The sequence below is a fragment of the Anopheles marshallii genome, chromosome X, assembly GCF_943734725.1.
Source record: "Anopheles marshallii chromosome X, idAnoMarsDA_429_01, whole genome shotgun sequence".
NCBI classification, from domain to species: Eukaryota; Metazoa; Arthropoda; class Insecta; order Diptera; family Culicidae; genus Anopheles; species Anopheles marshallii.
The window spans coordinates 11,434,185-11,454,219 of NC_071325.1; the positions used below are offsets into that span (position 1 = coordinate 11,434,185).

The 20,035-nt window shown below is 47.8% G+C and overlaps 1 protein-coding gene across 1 annotated transcript; it reads left to right on the top strand.

Moving 5' to 3' along the window:
- The first annotated feature begins 8,851 nt into the window (after positions 1-8,851).
- LOC128714010 (homeotic protein ocelliless) lies at positions 8,852-17,982 on the top strand. The gene is made up of 3 exons (XM_053808890.1): positions 8,852-9,032; positions 13,971-14,125; positions 16,855-17,982. Exons 1-3 carry the CDS (start codon positions 8,852-8,854, stop codon positions 17,980-17,982), a joined length of 1,464 nt encoding a protein of 487 aa, XP_053664865.1.
- The last annotated feature ends 2,053 nt before the right edge of the window (positions 17,983-20,035 follow it).

Here is a 20,035-nt window from a genome sequence, read left to right on the forward strand (position 1 = left end):
GTCGAATATGATCAAAATCATCCACTCTCCGACGGTAACGGCACTTCAGAAAACTAACTTCTGGTCTTTTTGATTCGGGTGGCTGGGAGAAATGAGCATAATGAATGTGGAGCTAAGATGGAACGGGTAACAGAAATGACCGTCGCCACGAATAAATGGAATGAAAACGCTCCGTCTCGAAACCCCGACACAGGAGCAAGAACTGTTTTATTAGAGCTTCAAGAGCAGTTTGGGTTTATTATTTTTTTCTTTCCTCCCCAAAAGCAAAATAATATTTTTTTTGGGATGCTGTGTTGGGAGCGGAACGCGGGATGGGCGGGATACGGTGTTTGACATTTGTGACCCCCCCTCCCCCATCTTCGGCACAATCAACCACTCTCTCACTCACCGGAAGACTACCTTCATCTATCCAGCCGAGAATGGGCCAGAAATGAGCCCGAAGCCACCTTGACAGTAATCAAGGAATCCGGGCGGCGTCGGCGGATATCAAAAGGAATTCACCCCTTCGCTGACCGTTTACCTTCGTGCCGGCACTCGGCCCTATTGCTAGGCGGTGGATGACACTCGATCATATCGTGTTGATTTCCGATCGCACCTCCCGGGTGCCGGGCGAGGTATCGAGAAACCGTGCGCAGAAGTATGGAAAATGCCTCCGGGATCCCTTTTTTTTTACTCTGCCTTGATTCTTCGCCACAGTCATGATCGCTTTTTGCCGTATTTTATTTTATTATCACGCCGGTATGGAAACTGGTTTTGGTGAAGGGGGATGACAACAGTAGTCGCGTACGGGGGTGTAGGTGGGTGAGCGTGTTTCGGGTCAAAATCAGGATCTCTCTCGCTCGCTCCTGCTTAGCTTGGGCCTGGCTTTTCCCGTGCATCGCACCGGGCCGCAGTGATTGTGATTGGGATGAAGATTTTTCTTCCAAAAGGCCAACAAAATGATAGCGCGCGAAAGAGACAGAGAGAGAGAGAGCGAAAGGGGGTGGATGATTTTTTTAAACCTTCTCGGCAAATTCCAAAATCCCACCAAAATGGGGTACCAGGCGGATGGCCGTGGAAGGAGTGAAAATGTATACATAAATAATAATAAAAACGAGATATAAATTATGAAAAATATGACGATATTATACGCTACCGTATTCATATTTTCCCCACATCCTCCTCATCCTCCTCATCCTCGCTGGCTTTCGTTGCTGTCTAGCAGGTGAGGAAAGGGATGGGGATGTAGAGAGAGTAAGTGAAAGAGAGAAAGAGAGAGAGAGAGAGAGAGAGAGAGAGAGAAACAAATGAGGTTCTTGAAGGTGCACGGATCGAATCGCCGTAGAATGAACCTCCGATCAAGAATGTCTTGAGGGAGGTAGAAATAAAAATATGAATATAAAAAAACCCACGGCCTGAACGACGCATTGGACGTTGCCTACAGTTGGATGTACGGTGTACGGGGGCAGGTTCCCGCCTGGTTGTGGTTGTGATCCGGGAACTCGGCGGGAACAGAAGCAAATATTTTTATTGCGTCCGAATCGATTTAGTGTAGACCCGCGGTGGACCTCGGTTGAGGGCGACCCGGGGTTCGTCGCTTAGTCCTTTGCCCGGTGCGCTGTCGCGACTGTCAACGGCCGTGTGAGATGCTGCGCGCGGCAACACAGGCCTCCCGGTGGTGCCTTTTGCGCAAAGGCTGCGCAAGGTGCGAATGTCTAATGAGATACAATCTGTGCTTGGGATGTTGCGTGGAAGGTGTATGCGTATGTTCGGAATAGATCCCGCACAAAAAAAGGGACGCTGTGACTGGCGGCATACCGGGTGGTGTTTCCATAATTGGATATTTTTATTATAAATTAATTTTTGGAGGGTGGTTTTTTTTTTGGCGAATATCTGACTTTTCTAACCATTTTCGAGCCGTTACGATTGGCTTTTGATTCGCTACAGTTTGTTGTAGCCCGATGGTTGGAGCAGGATCATTCTTATCCCCGCCGCACCGCTGTTTGAAAACGGCAATAAGACACGAAATGGTAAGAGATCTCCAAAAACGGTAAAGAAATGTCAGAAATTTTGATTATGGAAAGTTTAAAAAACAAGCGAAAAGAAATATAGAAAGGCACCGACATAAAGCTCGAGAACGAACCAGCGGTGAGTGCGACCCGGGCGACACGAGCCTGCCTGTGTAAAGGTGGATGCATCGCAACCACCGCCCGGATCCGTATACCGGTTGAAACCGAACGCAAAAGGCAGGGCCGACAAACCGCACCGAACGAAGACGTTTGGATATAAAAATAATCGTAAAAATAATCAACGGCCAATATCAAGATTAGAAGATACAAATTTTTTATCGCCTCGCTTCTGCCAACGATGAGGGGTAGGTGGAAAAGTAGTAGACGGGTGAGCGAGATTGAAAGAATAAAAAAAGGAAGGAAAAAATCGTTTGCTCCGTGTGTCTCTATTTCCGAGACGGGTGGTTTTCTGGTGGCAAAGTTAGTAGCAGCCTTTTTTGCATATTTCGCCCGTTTTCTCACAACGGGGCGTTGTGCCTGTGTCGCTCGGTGTGTGCACGGGTAGAATACCACACCATCGGATTTTCGGAGCAACGTAATGCGCTCGCCTGATCGGTCGTTCGGTAATTTTTCGGTAGGCCAGTAGCGTGCGCGGCACGTTTATTTTCACACGTCTCTACAACAAATCGGTAGCCAAATCACACGGGATAAGCACAGCTGGGGTTTTGTTTTGGGAGGGTGCGTGGTTGGCAGCGGCGCGAAGAGAATGATATAAAATATTGAACGTAGCTCAAGCATGCCTATGCCAGATGATGGTCAACGTTTGATTTGTCTTGTTTTTCACTATATCGAAATAATTTATTTGCCTTTTGAGATATATCATTTACTTGATTATTTCGTTATTGAAATTTGATTTTTTAGCTAATTTTTGGTGAATTTTTCCAAATCCCTGCTTTGTTTCCCCGCATAACGCTATCTTTGTTACGGTAACTTTATACAAAAGACTTAAGCGACGAACCCTCCTTTATGACGCATGAAGGTTCGTCGCTTAAGTCTTTTGTACAATCGTTGTACGCTGGCTTCGATGCGCTATGCCTATTGCACAATGTTGTTGGTAGTGGCGTTTTGTTGTTTTCGTTTGCAGTTTGAAGGTGATAAATGATTACATCTTCCTGAACAGAGATTTCGTCACACCGTATGCCTCGGGTATCTGGGTCGCCACCTGTTTAGTCTGCTATGAATGTTGAACTGGTTCGGGGTTTTTTGTTTTTGAATGCACGAAGGCTAGAAAAAAAGGCAGATAGCCAGACAAAAATCAAATCGCCAATACCTGGCGGGTGAAGATATGATCGCACCAATTAGGGTGTACTCCCGTGCCCGGTTTGTGGAATGTGTGCGCTCGTTGGTTTGTCCGTACGCGTTGTGATTGATGTTGTCACCTTCGCCTAGTTCGGGCCTTCGCTCGACGCGCTTTGTCAACCCGAAAACAGAAAAAGAAGCAGAATAAAGAAACAAACAACTAGTCGCAATCGGAAACCGAACGGACAGTACGAAGTGTGAGAAGGTGGTATAAAAGCAAGCTATCTGATCTGAAGTTGGATGGCAGGCCGGAATGGAACTAGCAGTTCGCGGTAGCTACTCAATCATGCTCCTCGTTTATGCCCACTTATGTAAGCAAACTTAATTAATGCAATTAGTTGCATCGAGCACCCTTCTCCAGGTCTGCTGCCCTTGCTGCACCCGGCTGGCGTCGCTGATAGCCGACCGTGACTGGTGGTCACCACCGTGCGACAAACAAGACGAGGGCAAGAGTACGAATGAAAAATATCGGATGAATCAAACACGACGAAATAAAAATGAACGAAGAAAGCTGTACTTGTTTTGATTGATTTCATTTGAATAATCGAAACAACACGAAACGGCACTTTTTCTCCGACTTCGACGGGTCTGACAGACCCATACACACACAGCCACGGATGCTGCTGGCCTTGATTTTGCTAGCGCAGCGCCACTGCAACACAACATTTCAATAAATTCTTATCCTTTTTTTTCCAACCGTGTCTTCGGTGACGGTTGCGCGATCTCCACGTTACTGGTTTACTATTGGCGTATGAGCGTGTTTGTGTCGGGGAGTGCATCCGAACAGACAGTGCACGGCAGCTAGCCGCACCAGCGAAAGCGCGCCGCAAACGAGACGCGATGGGTTATAAATCATCGATCGAATAAGGGCCACCGTACCAAACGCGCACGGTGAAACGAAATATTTCGAGCAGTGTGTGTGTGTGTGAGTGTGCGTTCAAAGGGGCCGAGACGGGGCGGCTTGTCTAGCAATAAGCAAGGAGGTGGCGTTTCGGCCCGTTCGTGGTGGCGGATAAACCTGTCCGGAATGTAATGGTGTCACTTCGGATCGGTGCCTGATTACGCCGTCTGCCGTCTTGATAATTTTGGAATTCAAAAGAAGGAACAGACATAAAAACTACGCACACAAATGTCTTAAAGGAAATACCGGACTGTAAACCGGGATGAGAGTGCAATAATAACAACAATATGCGGAAGAAGAACTCTCGGCGAACGAGAGAAAAAAAAATTAACAAGAACACGATGCCGTTGAATATTTTATATTGATTCGTTTCGGTGTTTCGGTTTTCGGAGCAGCGAACGGGACGTTTAACATAACCTGACTGCTGCCGCTGACTCAATATGCCGATAAGGCATCCCGCCACGAGCGGGAACAGACCCCAGCGGTGGAGAGCGCGAGCGGCACACCATGATTCGAATAAATACGATGCAGCACAACTTCCCAACATACCGCTGCAACTGATCGCGATTGCGAAACGGCAAAACGAACTGTTTTACAGAGAAACGTAAAGCTTCATTAGGGTGCGGTTCGTGCCGGTCCCTTCCGCAGCGCAGGCAGGCTGCTAGATTTACATCTTTCACACCTCATTACAAACCTCCACGAGCAGCGATCGATTAATCGGCATCCCGGCTTTCTGGCTTGTTCGATCGCAAGTCTTTTGTTTCAAACGGCTTACGAGTTGCGAGAGACTTCAACGGGCAGCAAGGAAGGGGCCCGAGAAAGCGTTCCACCCGCTCCGGAACCCATCAAACGGCGGTGCGACACGTCACGAGATTAAGATGTGTTTTCTTTCCGCGTTCCGTTCTTGGGCGCGATGAGTCATAAATACTTTCCAATCTTCCCTGGCGGGGGTTTGTATTTTATGCCCATCCCCTGTTCATCCTTAGGGTTGATTCTATAGGCCATACATAAATATAAAAAAGCAATCGGAACAGATGATCGCGTGATTCTAAACTTCGATGGGGTTTGATGTGTTTGATTATGTTACCACCTAATTGATCCCGCATGTCTGGGTCTGCTCACCGTGAGTGCATTTTGGTGTCTTCCGGGAAACCTTTTTGTTTCTATTTCGACTAAAAGAAAAAAAGCCGTAGCGTGGGCAGCGTCTCAGTTCATTGTTGTGTTTTTTAGCTGATATGCAAAGTGACGAATTAACCAATCATCGTTCAGCCATTAGCCGGAGACGTGGAGTAAAACAAAGAACAATATGGTAGAAAACAATTAAAATTTTCAACCCCCTTGCAAAATCTAACCCTCGTTGGTGATTCTAATTATGCAAGCAGCATTCCAACTGTGATATTACATTTGGCTATCTAAAAAAAGGCACATGGAAAAAATGGAAAAGGAATCAAAAACAAAACTTAAATAAAACAAACAATCTTTCCTCTACCTCCTCGATGCGCTTCCTCCTCCGTTGCGGATAAATGCAAACAAAAAAGAAAAACCTCCCCCATCCCCCTTTTGGGCACGGAAAAGAATAACGATACAACAGAAATACCCATGTTTGATCTCGGTTGATCAGATTAGGCGAAATTAATTTGATCTCTTAATTTTATTAATGACCACGAGTGATCATTCTCGCTCGTCTTCCCCGCGTGCGCTAGCTTCTCGGCATGTGTGTGTGCTTGTGTGTGTGTGTGTGTGCGTGTTTATATGTGCGTGCTTGAAGGCGCCTTTAAGAGCGATCGTATCGATTACAGCGGCGGCCTTGTGAGTGATCGTACAGTCGGACACCGCCCAGTAGCCAAATACCTTGGGCCCCGGATTTGATGGGAAATCTGGTGGATCGTTTATCTTATCCTTTCTCTCCCCACCCCCGCCACACACGAAACGGTTTCGGCAGTTGCACGCTATCTGATTCATATTACATCGATTTAAATTGCCCACGGGTCCTCCCCTTCAAAACACTCCGCTCTCGCGTTTCTTCTTTCCTAAAGTGGATGAGATTGATTAAGTGATTATCTGCGCGCCGGAGGTTCGTCGCTTGTCCCTGCTCAAGTCTTTCGTTTTTCTGCAGACCGTACGCTTTCACCGCGTGGCATTCCTTCGTTTGGGGTTAAAGGGTTTTTATTTGTTTTCTCTCCTGCGCTATATCTTCTTGTTGTTCTCCTGCCTGTATCCTCCCTCCCCCATTCCCCTCGCCTCGATTACCACCAGCCACTCGCCACGGTGCGCGTTTTGTGAAGTGTTGTGTTTTTCAATTTTTCTTTGTTGTTTGGCTTTGTTTTACTTCGCTTGTTTTTTGTTACCGATGTTTTTCTTGTTCTTATTGGCGGCGCGTGTGGTTTAGCGCGATCAGTCGGCAATTACGATAGCGGGCGGTAGGCGCCACGCACGAGATTTATTGACGGTGTCGGATGCTGAAAAATGGGTTCGCAAAGTGTAGATGCCCCTGGGACGCAAAGGGTTCGGTAGAAATCGCACAACAAAAAAGGGCATACGCATCCAGCGTCGTTTCGGTGCGCTTCCTTTTCCAAAGGAGTTAGCTTGGATGGTTTGAAAATTCCGCACATACACACACCGAAACACTCAAACGTGACGTTTGTCCGAGACCACACACCGCACACACATCCGAACGTTTTGGTACTTAAGGATGAAGCGGCGTGTGCTGTCAGTTTCTAACGAGATGACACTCACCCGGATACGGCGGACACCCTGCGCCGCCCTCTTGACGATGCACTGGACACAAACGGCATGTTGTCAGCGTTGATTTCCTTGCGCCTCCAGAGCCTCTTGCTGGACGGAGCGAAATAATGTTGATTCATGTTCGTTCGCCACGATTTCACCGCGGCTAATTGAATGAAATTTATTTACCCCGACGACCACTACAGACCGGACGGTGCGGTGCAAGCTGCGATGGGAATGGAATCGAACAGAATATTACAAAAAAAAAATCATATAAACTACGTAACCGATCAAGCTTTTGAATGCACGGTGTGCATGTGCGCACAATATTTACGCTTTCAATCAATGCACTGCACTGTCGGCTTACCGAAGAAAAGGCATATGTTTTTTGTCGCTCCTGTCTCTCCCGACTCTCACACCCATTCACGGATGTTGCAGAATTGTCCGGAATGCGTACCAAGCTCACCGAGTTGACAAATGAAACGAAACGTGCCCGAAAACAAATGGACTAACGCACCCCAGAACGGGAACTGGTTCGAAGGTTTCGTCCCGGGACATGGTCGTATGAATGTTGCGCATGCCATTGTCATAGTCACGGGCGTAAACGATGAGCACGTTCGCTTCCCAACCTTAGGACGTTGAATTTCCTCGTGGTGTGATTTTGTTGTTTGATTTTTTTTTGTTACTTTCGGTTTGCTCTCGACATTTAAATTGTTCGTCCAAAAACCATCAGCTATCAGTCACACTCGATTGAGCTCCATTCAGCTGTGGCCACCTAGTCTGAAGACTCTATCCAGCCACTGCCTATCGCACGAATATATTTGAAAATCACCAATATTACCGGCGCTGAGGATGCACGTCATCAGCTAATAGCGCGTAGGTACGCCGCAGCACACCGCGGAATGGAATGTTTCGGTGTCTAGGAATCGTTATCGTTAACGCCAACGTTCTCCACCTCCAACGCGTCGGCCGCACATTGGACGCAGAGCGATTCTGCGGGTGATTAGTTGTGACACAAGCGGCTCTCGCAGCGCCCGGTCCCGGTTGTCTAGGCAGCGGCGTCTCCGATTCTGCTGCGGAGTGACAAAATATTTCAACACGGCTACGATGGGCTGCCTGAGGGTTTGCCAGAACGTCGTTCGATACCTTTTAATGGATTATTTATGTTCTCACTGGGTTCTCGGTTCGCCTCGCCCGAAGCCCCGCATCAAACACGGTCTGGCTTTATCGAGCGGTGGTGTTTTCAAGTTTCGGATACCTCCGGTACCTGGCTGGCTTCTGTACTACAGTATCTACGCGCAGTGTCGTTTGGAAAAACAAACAGCCCAAAGACGGGTTTCTATTCGTCTTTTCTTTTTTTTTGGGAGGAACACAGAGAAAAGATTATCCCTATTCGGTATGCCAGGGACCAGGAGAAGATCCTGGATTCCTGGGATGCCGATTAGCTCTGGGATCTTCAATAGTGCAGCAGGTCTCGGGTGAGCCAAGGATTATCCTTAGCTGGTCGGTGCACGGGTGTGGGTCAAGGTCGGGCCGAAACAACTTGATGGTGCTCTTCCAGCATGCAACCAAACACTTCTTACTGTGGTAACTTTGAGAACAAGAAAAGACAACAATGTTGAAAAGATTTTGAAGATTCTCATATTCTATGCCAAAAAAAAAATCCTAACGATTTTGTTCACCTTGCTTAATATTCGTACTGTTTGTTCTTCCCCATTACAGGCCTAAGCAGCGCAGAGCAAACGGAGGACGACCGTCAGGACCGAAGCAACGTAACGCCAGCACCGTGAGCAGCTACGCGCACCAGTACGCGTCTGTTGGGGGTCGGTACTGCCAACAACACCCATCCACCGTGGCGCTCCACTCGACCGAGGCCCTGATGGCGGGCTTTCTCAAGTCGTCCGATCTCGGACCGCACCCGCACGGGTACGGTACCGCCCATCATCCACACCATGCGCATCCGCATGGACCTTTACCGCCCGGAATGCCTATGACATCGTTAGCCCCGTTCGGTCTTCCCCACGGGCTAGATGCTGTAGGATTTCCGCAAGGTATGTGGGGTAAATATTCGCTTTTTTTCTACTCTTTATTAACTATAATGCTAAGACCCTCCACCGGTTCCAAAATTACCAACAGTGTTGCGCAAATCGGACAACACTGGGACAGAAGCTGTAAAATGAGCAGAGCGAAGTTACCAGTTGCATTACCCAAGAAATACAAGACTAAATTGTTCTCCAAACAAAGGGGAGCCGAAACAAAGCCAGCATTAATCCAGCAACCACGCACCGAAGGCTCTTAAAACTGGTAGCTTCGTTAATTTTACAGCTTCCGTCTGGAGCAGCTCCCATTCCCCAAGATCATCCACAGTCATCCCGCTCAGGTACCGCGCTCCAGCGTTCCTTGTACCATCTTGCGTGCACGGCAACTCCAGAGGTGGATCTCGATCAACCTTCCCCATTCCCGAGGTGGATGATTGATTCGTATCCCACACTGTCAGTACGCCGGTGCTGGAGCTGCCTGCAGTGTCTGACACCCTTACCCATCCACATCCCATACCCGTAGCTTCCAGTAATGGTGTAGCAGTAGTACCGTACCTAGTAGCATTTACCCTCTTATCTGAAACGAAAAAAAGGCAAGACCACGCGGCACAAAAGGAATAGAGGGAGGGGAGATGCAGGGCCTCAGGTTTTTGGGGTCCAGGCCTTCCCCCAAAACAAGATGGAGGGCTGCAAAACAAAGATGGAACGCATTGAACTTGCGACGGGAAAGCGCTTCCAAAATTACGCTCGAGTGATCACCGTGACAATAATTCATCCGTCACTCTGCTGCTTCGCTTCGTTCTATTTATTTAGCTTCTCGTGGTTTTCGTTTGGCTGGCTTCCTCTTTTTTTTGGTGTGAAGCAGAAGAACAACAACAAGGAGGGAGATTTTGTCCGCCCTTTTTATGCCAAAGGTTGAAAGCAAACCGCCGCGTGTTGCTCTTCTTTTTTGTGTTGAGGTTTTCCTCGCTTAAGACGCCCCATCAAAAGCCCCCAGGCCGCCAGGCCGACAGGATAGGGGTGCGGACGTCTTTCTCGTTTTCTTCCACTGTTGGGCTGGCTGGGCCTTTTGAGCCATCAGTGGTTCACATTTTCTTTTCACCCGATTTTGACGCGGTTTCCCATGACGTGCTGACGTGGAGCCCTGTGGGATCTGTGTGGATCTTGCAAGAAGATTTTTGTGTGTGTGTGTGTCTCTCTTTCCCATTCCGCCCCCCAGCACTTCAGCATTGCTGGGTTGAGGCAACGTGGCAGGCGGCAACCGAAACCTGACAGCAAATGGCGCGAGCGCCTGCCAAACGCGAGCCCAGAGTGACAGAAGCGGCGACCTTTAAGATGGCGATACGGGCGAGAATGTGTTGTTGGCTTTAAGAACGATCCCGGACATTCACGGTGGGAGCCGGGGATGGGAGAACTCACGGCAATGAAAACTGTGCATTTCTTTCGGGTTTTTTTTTCGTTCATCAACGCTTACCGACGGTTGCGCTTGAGTGACAAATTAAATTTTAATGAATCGAGAAGCGGCCATTTGTGAGCTCCGTTTCGGTCGGTTGCGCGAATTGGCATGCCGTTTTTTTGGGAATTCTATTTCTTTTTACGTTGGTTTTACTTACCGTCCTGGGGGTCTTTGCCATACGGTTGGAGTGTTTCGCCTAATGGACGTGGAATTTTCGAGACACGGACTGATGTAAAACTGTCCATGCTGAATCGGACAGCTTCTGGATTCTGGAACTTTTAGCCAACTGATGGCGCTATTCGGTTGTTATAAAACATCTATGACCGGCATCGAGTGTACGCAGCGGGCCCATAACGACGCTAGAAAGAGGGAGTTTTTGCAACGAAATGTGATCACTTTCCCACTGCATTCGGTCTATCGTGTGGCCGTGGATGTGTAATCGAAATTCAGAAATCCCTTCACCGTTGGAAAGGGATCCGTTGCAGCTGTAGTTCGCGTACTGCTTTTTTGTTGTTGTATTTTCGCCATGAATGGAACAGAGCGCCCCGAGATAAACCGCTTAACGGGGTGGCAAATGAAAATCAAACGAGCCAACCCTCCGGACTTTTTCGGTGCATCGCGAAAAACGCGCAGCGCCAACAATGAAGATGGGAAATCAATCAACGACAAGACTGAGGTCCTTGAGGATATTGGAGTTTTAGGAGTTTTGTTGTTAGATTGGTATACAACACTTGGTGTAAGTTCCGTATCCATGTCGCTGATAGTCGCCCGACAGATTGGGCTTGAACTCCTGGCCAGTTGCAGCCGAATGACCTCGCGTACGTGACCTTTACGGTGTGGTGAGTCCCCTGCATCACTTTTCTTTCGGAAAAGTGGAAAAAAGGCCGCATCTAAAGGGCTTCGCCGGCTGTACGGCTTCTAGTACGGTTTTGTTTGGTAGTCCCGGTTGTAAAAGAGTCTCACCTGGACACCTTTCGGCACACGGCAATCGATGCTCGAGACTGCAAATCCATTTCCAAGCATTGTTGCGCTGCTACCCCGCTGGAAATTCTAGCAGTAGGGCTAATTAATACCCTTCGTGTTTACGTCACCGTCAGCGTGGTGTGCGACGACCAAGAAACCAAGCCAAACGACTGCCAGACACCTTTCGCTGTGGCGCGGGTGGATGCGCGACATGCGATACGTGCCCGGGTCTGATACATCGGCAGGGTTTCTCGACTGCTTTCACCGACCCCGTGCTTGTAACCGATACATCCCGAGATCCTTGCGACGGGCATGAAAAGTCAACCCCACCCCCACCATCCTGCTTCATCGGCCCCACTTTCCAACACTTTCAAAGTGCCTTCTTGCCCGCAGGGGATATCGAGTTTTAAGGTTCACTTCCTTGGCGTGCGCAAACACTATCCCGAAGAGCGAAATAACCCCGTGTAGTGTTCGTTTTTTGTTTGTTTGTGGGTGTGTGTGTGTATGTGTTTGCATATCAATTACCGGTTCGCGTGGTAAGGGAAGCCCACCCCCGACGACGACGGCAAAAGCCTACGGGAAGACCCGTAGCAGCACACGTGACTCGGGAATTGGGATAACGGTGCGAGCTACCTAACCGACGTGTGTGACTTGACTTGCCATAGCCAAAGACAAATATTGACACGACACTCTTCTTGTAGACTTTCACGCATTTGTGCGAGTGTGAGTGTTTGTAAAAATCCCACTCGAAACGTTAAAAACAACAAAAATAAATGAGCCAACATCCTCCAGGCGTTCGCCTTGGACTACCCTTATTTTCGGCTTGTTCTCGACGTGTGTACGTGGGAGAGCAGTGCAGGACCAAACCTTGGGATGGAAAATGTAGCGCAAAGATGGCGCTGTTGGCGCCACGGAACAATCGAACGTCACAAACAAGACGCCGCATGCTGCGAAAAAACGTAAAAGCAAGTCGCTAAATACAATCAGAAAAAAACCCCCAGCCAACAGTCAAAATTATTCGGAAGAGGGAAAAAAATGCACGACAACCACCATTTTGTATTTCTGGGCGCCGATCAGATGCAAACTCACGGAGCAGTTTCCCGCGACCCCGTATGGCAGCGCATTGGCTGGTTCGACATTTTGCCGCTCTGTTTTCACCGAGCTACCCCCTTTTGGGCTTGATCTCTCGGAACGCATGCAGCCCAATGTGTATTTTTTTTTGTCATTTTCGCTCTTCTTCACTCGCTTTGGTTGCGTTGTGCCAAAGAGCAACAGCAACCCCAGTTTGTTTTAGGGGTGCTGCCTGGCCATTACCAGCGAGGCACTGTACGTGCCTGCCATAAATCAGGGGTCTTGGTGTTGTTTTGCAGCCCCGTCGCATGTACGCTGCTGTTCCGTGTATGTTTGAGTCTGTTTTTGTCTTAGCTTGTGCCGCGCTTCAACGTTTCACCGTTGGTATAAACAGCCCGATACGACAACTGGTAGCTGAGGCGTGATTTGGAATAAATTTGTCAAATTCTGGCCGCATCTGCACACTCCGGACCCCAGATATTTGTATGCGTGTAGCTTTTTTTCTTGTTTGTTTGTTCCATTCTTCCCGTTCCTTTTTCACATCGGTGCTATCCGGTTAGAAGGACAAGATAAAGGGAAAAATTAGGATTTGCTCAGAGCCAGCGCAAAACGGCGTCAGTGTGCCGTAAAACCATTTAAACCATTATACTACTGGCGCACATAATTATGGCATCGCTTTACGATCGAAACGCTTTGGTGGTACCAGTGCGTCTTTAATGCACTTACAGCTGGTGTTTTGCAGTATGTTTTTTATATTATTTTCGCTTTTCATGTCAGCGTGCTGAACTCGTTAGTAGAATGCGAAATCATACACAGCAGCACAATGACCTTTATGGTAGGTAACGCGCGTGGTGAAGATGGTGTTATAGCCATGTTTTCTAGTAACAGAAGCAGTAACTATATCCTTACCAATTTCAGCCAACTAACTATGCTTCCGTGTTCTTGCAGGACATCACATCGAGGGCTGGAGAAGGATGCGAATGGATGGCCGTACTACCGTGTACCTAATGGAGGAGTAGTCGCTATTCTGGATTCGCTTAGGACAATTAAATGCTTTCTTACAGACACAGTTGTTTCCTTCCCATGTGATGCCACGTCTGGATGTATTGAGGCATTATTTTGTTTTTAAATCAAATTATGACTCTCTTTAGTTCTTTTCGGAATGGAATTGACTAAAAGTTGTAGACTTTTGTGAGCCAAAATTCGTTCAACCAAAAGTTCATCTCATTTATGCTTTCTCGTTTGGTTTTGCGCGGAATTTGCGCCCTTTTGGTTTTGCTCCTTTTTTGCGTTTCAGATAGTGCTCGTATATTAGTATTGCGGCGTAGCGTAAGCTTACCCTTCTAACCTGCCCAACAAACTCCTGCCTTAACAGTAATACGCTTTCCTATTTCGCGAATAGATTTTTAATATTTCTTTATTTCTTTTCTTCCCTTTTCTTTTCCTTTTTCACGTATTCCGACTTGTAGGTGTGAATCCAAGGAAACAACGCCGCGAACGGACCACCTTTACCCGGGCCCAGCTTGATGTGCTGGAAGCCCTATTCGGCAAGACACGCTATCCGGACATTTTCATGCGCGAAGAGGTGGCACTAAAGATCAATCTTCCTGAATCGCGCGTACAGGTGAGTTGGCCCAAGCGGGGTATTAAGAATTCTTGCAACATTTAACATGAAAATCCGCACCGAACGTGGGAATTTTACACGCAAAAGAAGCAGTGAACAAACTGGGCTACAAAAAAGTAATGGAAAAATCGAAACGAAGCACCACCACACCGTCATCGCGTGGAAACGCGTTTTGAAAGGTGCCAACAAACCAATGGTGGGTGAGAATTTTCCGGCGGCAAAACATGTGCCGACGGGAGAAATGAACGGACGGTTCGACTGGGCAAACACAACAAACGGCCCATAAAGGGTGGTGTCAAGTGACACATTTTCATTTCGCAGCGTCCGTGCTGCTTTCGGTTGTTTGCGGCGAATTAAACATTTATGGATTGTGCCCGGTGTTTGCGGCACCCGCGTGTTGAGTTTGTTGATTTAATTTTAATTTTAAATCAATTGCCCTCGGGAAGCGCCACCGTGCACTTTTACCTCCCTTGTTGTTTTCTTTTCGGCCAGGCGTCCTGGGGGTGGGGGTGGGTGTTTTGGGAATAGGATGCTGCTTCTTGCAACCGAGCGCTGTTCCCGGTGCGGTGAGAAAGCTGCAAGGGGACCGTATAATGGAGTGATAATCAAGGATTTGGTATTCATTCGCCGTCGCGGTTTTTGTGTCGCTACATTACGGTTGAGTGACGTTCGAGATTTGACGAAACGCACCAGAAAAAAAGACAGGGGGCAAAATCTGTTTTGTTTTGACTGTCGGCACCGTGCAAGCGGGCGAAGGAGCAGGGGAAAATTCCATTTTCAGGGTTTTGTTATTCGAAGGGAAAATATGCGTATGGTGCGGAAAATTGAATCTTTTCGCTTATCAGTTGCGGGCGCATCAGTTTGCTGGTGAAGTTTCTTCCCCTCGAAAGTGTTGTGCTGCTGTTGTGGGCTATTTATAATATGCCGCGCAACAAGCCTGCTAACAGACCACTTTTAATATTGTTACATAATTTATTTTTAACTTTCATCACATTTCAACAAGTGGATTTTGGCGAAGTACACAAATTCGCTAGTTTTCGCGTGATTTTGTAGATAAAGGTATTTGAATTTACAAAACTTTAAAGTTATGGATACCTTTAAAGTTTTCTAAATCATTAAAGTTTCATGAATTCACATAGATATTTGAATTTTCAAGGATTGGCGGATAGGATTTGTCATTGAGGTTTCATAAAGGATTTATGAAGAATTGACTCATGATTTGAATGACTCCTAATTCAAGATTCAAATTGATGACTCTTCATTAATCAAAGCATTAAGATTTATCTTCTTTTGATGCTCCTCTAGGGATATCTACTACTGGATCACGCCTGCTGTATATATGACTTACTAGACTTATTTTCTTCGTTGCCGAATAGTCGGTCGTTGGTTGGGAAGAATGATCCAGATAGGATTATGTACTTGCGCTTGTCATATGGAGCCGGCGCCACACTATATACACCACCGAGTCTCATCAGCCGACGCGTGTGTAGTAGGCCAAACTCAACCAGAACCTGAATTTCAAGAAAACAATATTACTTGTCATTGAATTAAAATCTATTTTTCTCAACATGTTTGCAACATCATTAACAGCTGCTAACAATTGCACTGTTTCGCAATGCCAAGTACAGGGCCACTGTCTGAAAATACTTCAGCCCAGCAGCACTTGGTGACAAAACGGAACAAACAAACAATACGGTAGAAACATCTGTTTCTCCCAATCTAAACAGCCACAACAATCTTCGACGGTCCCATTATCCTGCATCCCTACCGTTGGCAAACAAGCGTTTGCCGTGTTGTGTTTGTTTTGCATGCTCCGGCATATACGTGTATAATGCGCAACAATACACGACAAAACCCTGCACCCGGAAGCCGCTGTAATCGATGGCATCTTCGGTAGCAAACATTCCAAAACGAAATGCGAAATGCTCGGTAACCAAACAAACCGCGAGTTTGTGATCGCTTCATTTCGGGTTTGGGTCTTCCGTGCTGTCATCGATCATGTCGTGCACAATATTTTGTGGGCTCGATGTTTGCCATTTTTGTGTACCTTTTGCTGTGCTCGTATCCTTTTGGTATTGTTGTGTTATTGTGGGCACGGGTAAAGGTCCTGGACGGTTCCCTCGATCTGCCTTGCGGAGGATGTGAAGATCAGCAGAAGTTTCGGGAACGGTTTTTTATTCTACGCTCGATGTTTGTTTTGGACATTCGTGATTAGCACGGCCAGCTGTTGTGGGAAATACGAATTTTCCGGCTCCGGTCCGGCAGTGGGAGACTTACCCACCCAGGCAGCAAATTTCCCTTGGGGTTGTGTTGGTGTGTCGAGTGATGGAGAGGTTTTCATGCTGTTATTTGATACTGCGCCTGCTGGATGAGCCCTGATAGCCCGGTAGGAAAATTGATTTCCACCCCTCCACAATGTCGGTTGCGGTGTCTCTCGAGGGAAAAAAACCCCCGGCGGGAGTGTGTGATTTGTTTCGATTCGCTTCATTTTATTACGTTGCCTTTCGGTGGGTTGTGTAACAGTGATTATAGAATCATTACCGATTTGGTAAAGTTCTGAGAGTAGCTCAGCGGGAGTCACAGCGGGAGCTTCGGGGAGAAACTCTTTGGAACAAGAGATCCTTCCTGCCGGTCAAGGACCAGCGGGATAGTTGGTAAAGCAAACGGACCAGCATTATTAATGTGAGATTTCATCCCCGTTCTGTTCTCTTCCTCTTGTTTTTGAATAGGTATGGTTCAAGAATCGACGTGCCAAGTGCCGGCAACAGCTTCAGCACCAGTCCTCATCGAATCTCAACAGCAGCAAATCGTCCGGTGGCGGTGGGTCGAGCGGTTCAGCCCGTTCGGGACAGACTGGCGGCAACAATGGGCCAGCCGGTGGCAATTCTGGCTCCTCTGGTGGCGCCGGCAGCAACAACGGTAACAACGGCAGTCACAGCGGTACCAAGAGCTCGATAGTGAACGCAAACAACAAGCCCACGATCAAGCATACGCCGATGAACAACAGTCACAACAGCGGTGGCAGTGGGCCGGGCGCGGGCAGCAATGGTGGCAATGGCGGTGGGGGCAACCAGTCGAACCCGGCCGGCCCGAACCATAATGGGCCGCTCGGATTGAGTCACAGCAACGCCTCGCCGATACTGCCGATTACACCGTCGACCTCCGTCAGTCCGCCGATCAACGTGATCTGCAAGAAGGAGCAACCCTCGTCCTATCATCACGGGGCCGGCGGCGGTGGTGGGGGCGGTGGCAACGAAACAGGGGGCATGAAGCCGACCGGCTACGACCTGTTGAAGGACTCGGAGCTGAACCTAGCGCACCATTCGTCCTCCGCCTACGTCAACATTAACTCGCGGCTAGGGCAATCGCTCAGCTCGGCCGGTGTTGGTGGGGTCGGTGGTGTTGGCGGAGTCGGCGGGGTCGGTGGCGTCGGCGGTGTTGGTGTTGGGGTGGGTGTGGGTGCGGGTGGTGGGCTGGGCAATGGACCGTCCGCCGGCAATCTGACGCCGCTCGGGTCGAACTCCTCCATCATGACGACACCGTCGCCACCGATCACACCGCAAACGTCCCACAATCCGCTGTCGTACGTGCCGAACCACGAGACGTACAACTTCTGGCACAACCAGTACCAACAGTATCCGAACAACTACAACACACCGTCCTACTACAGCCAGATGGACTACTTCCAGAACCAGAACCAGGGCAACTACAACATGGGCCACACTGGGTACACCACGTCCGCCAACTTCGGGCTCGCGTCCACGTCCGCCCTGGCCGGTCCGATGGGCTCGCAAACGTTCAGCCCGAACGGACTCGACTACATGAACCCGCAGGACAAGTACGTCAACATGGTGTAAGTAGCTGCGATGACGACGACCTCTGTCACACGACACCATATCACACGACACTCTGCCGGATGCGAGAATAACTCACAAAAAACTACCGGCGAAACGGCGTCTCTCGAAGAGCTGCCGGCTCGTGCGCTCTTCTAGGTGAGCGGACAAGAGCAGATCATATCAAAAACAGAAGTAACAGCAACAAACACGAGAACAAAAAAAAAAGCAGGACTCTTCTTCTACTCACCTTCACGCGTAGTTCTCGCTCGTGTTTCCTCCCTCCGCAATAGAGTTCACGATCGTTTCCTCGCTTGCTCACTCACCCACTCATGAAGGTCCGTGCGCCGAAACAGGGTGATGTGGAGCCAAGGTGCCAACACATACTCACACTGCCTGCACAGGGTCCTGGCAGTGTTTTGGTAGGTCCCTGTTCGGCCCCGCCACACCGAATGCACCCGGATGCGGACTTCGGTGCGTTCGAGGTTTTGTGACATAGACATTAAAGATGAAGCAAAAAAAAAAAAAACATTTTAGACGGTAGGTTTAGTATGGCGGGTTTTTAGGTCTTAAAACAACAAACACACGCGCGTGAATGCCACCGAATATTGGGAGGGAGAAAAGCGTCCTGGTTCGAACTTCTGGAGCCCTTTGTCTCCTAAAACCCGTATTTGTGTACTGTTGATCGTGAGATAGAAGAAGAAACCAACCGAGCGAAGAACAAAACAAAAATCGTACGCAAAAGTGTAGACAAATGCTATATCAAATAGTTCATATCAGTATTTTCCTCCTTTGGGAGTGAGTTTTTCTATTGTTTCGGGGTTTTGTTATTCTGTTCCAAGCTCCACCTGTCCGGGTGCGCAGTGTGTTTGTATGATCAGAGAAACGAAAAGGCGCCCGCCGCCGCAACAACCGATTTCAAGCGTAGCTCTGCCACCATTCCGGACGAAAACCTTAAAGATTCCAAGCTTCAGGGTTTTCGTCGACTAAAAATTCCCAAACACCCCCAGCTTACCTCCCGTAATGGCAAGTACGAACTACGAACTAAACTGTGTATAGGCTGATATTGATATTGGTTTGTATTTTGTGTTTTTCATACAACAAGTATGAACTGATCCTTCCACGAATAGCGGATATTGGGGGAGTTTGCTTGCTAAGTACGTGTTGCAGGCGAAACTGTGCAATTTAGTTCGTTTCCATTCGTTTCGGTTGTGGACAGAAGGGTTAATATATATAGAATGCTTGTATACCTTCGAACCTTTACTCCAACCGTCAGTGAACGGCCCCACAACGCTCCCCCCCCGCATAATCGAAGATCCTTCAAAGGGCCTTTTTTATCCCCAATTCTGCAAGGATTGTGAAAAGACAAAAATACGACGAAAAATCACGAACCGAGACAGGACGCGCGTAAAAAAAAGAATTTAGCGCATGTATGAGGATGGACAGGGGAGGAAGAGAGGGGGATAAGGGAAAGGAAACAAACAACTCATTGCGGCAACTAGGTAGTACATAAAAAAAAACTATAAACATATAAAAAACATAATTTTTAATTGCAAATTAAAATATTTTAACTGTATATCGTACACTATTTAAGTTCCGGCTAGATGTAAGGTAAGGCGCAGGCATCCGAGGCATTAAGCGGATTGCCCAAACGATGGAAATGGTTCACCTTCCGTCAAATCAAAGTCGAAGCAACGAGCAAAACTAGAGCAAAAGAAATAAAACAAAAAAAAAAACGATTGAAAGCAAATAAAAATCGGACAAAAGTTATGAAAATTATACAAACAAGCAAAAAACAAAACAAAACACTCTCTCTAGCACTAGGTACAATATTTTTCCCTCCCCGTTTGCCATAAACGCGCGCGAAAGGGGAAAACCCCTCCCCGGAATAGTAGATATGACTGTGGGCGATATGGCATGTGTGAAAGAGCGTGTTAATGAGAAATGGTAAAAAAAGAAATAAACAAAGTAATCATACAACAAAGCGGCAAAAAATGCAAAAAAATGGAAGAAAAAACGTTATGTTAAGTATCGAATCGCTGGTAAAGTGATGGGCGTAGATATGTAGCTTACGCGA

Excerpts from the sequence above, each read along its gene's own strand:
- LOC128714010 (XM_053808890.1), top strand. The coding sequence starts at position 8,852 with ATGGCGGGCTTTCTCAAGTCGTCCGATCTCGGACCGCACCCGCACGGG. Across the intron at positions 9,033-13,970 it reads ATTTCCGCAAGGTATGTGGG|GTGTGAATCCAAGGAAACAA; the intron begins GTAAATATTCGC and ends TCCGACTTGTAG. Across the intron at positions 14,126-16,854 it reads TTCCTGAATCGCGCGTACAG|GTATGGTTCAAGAATCGACG; the intron begins GTGAGTTGGCCC and ends GTTTTTGAATAG.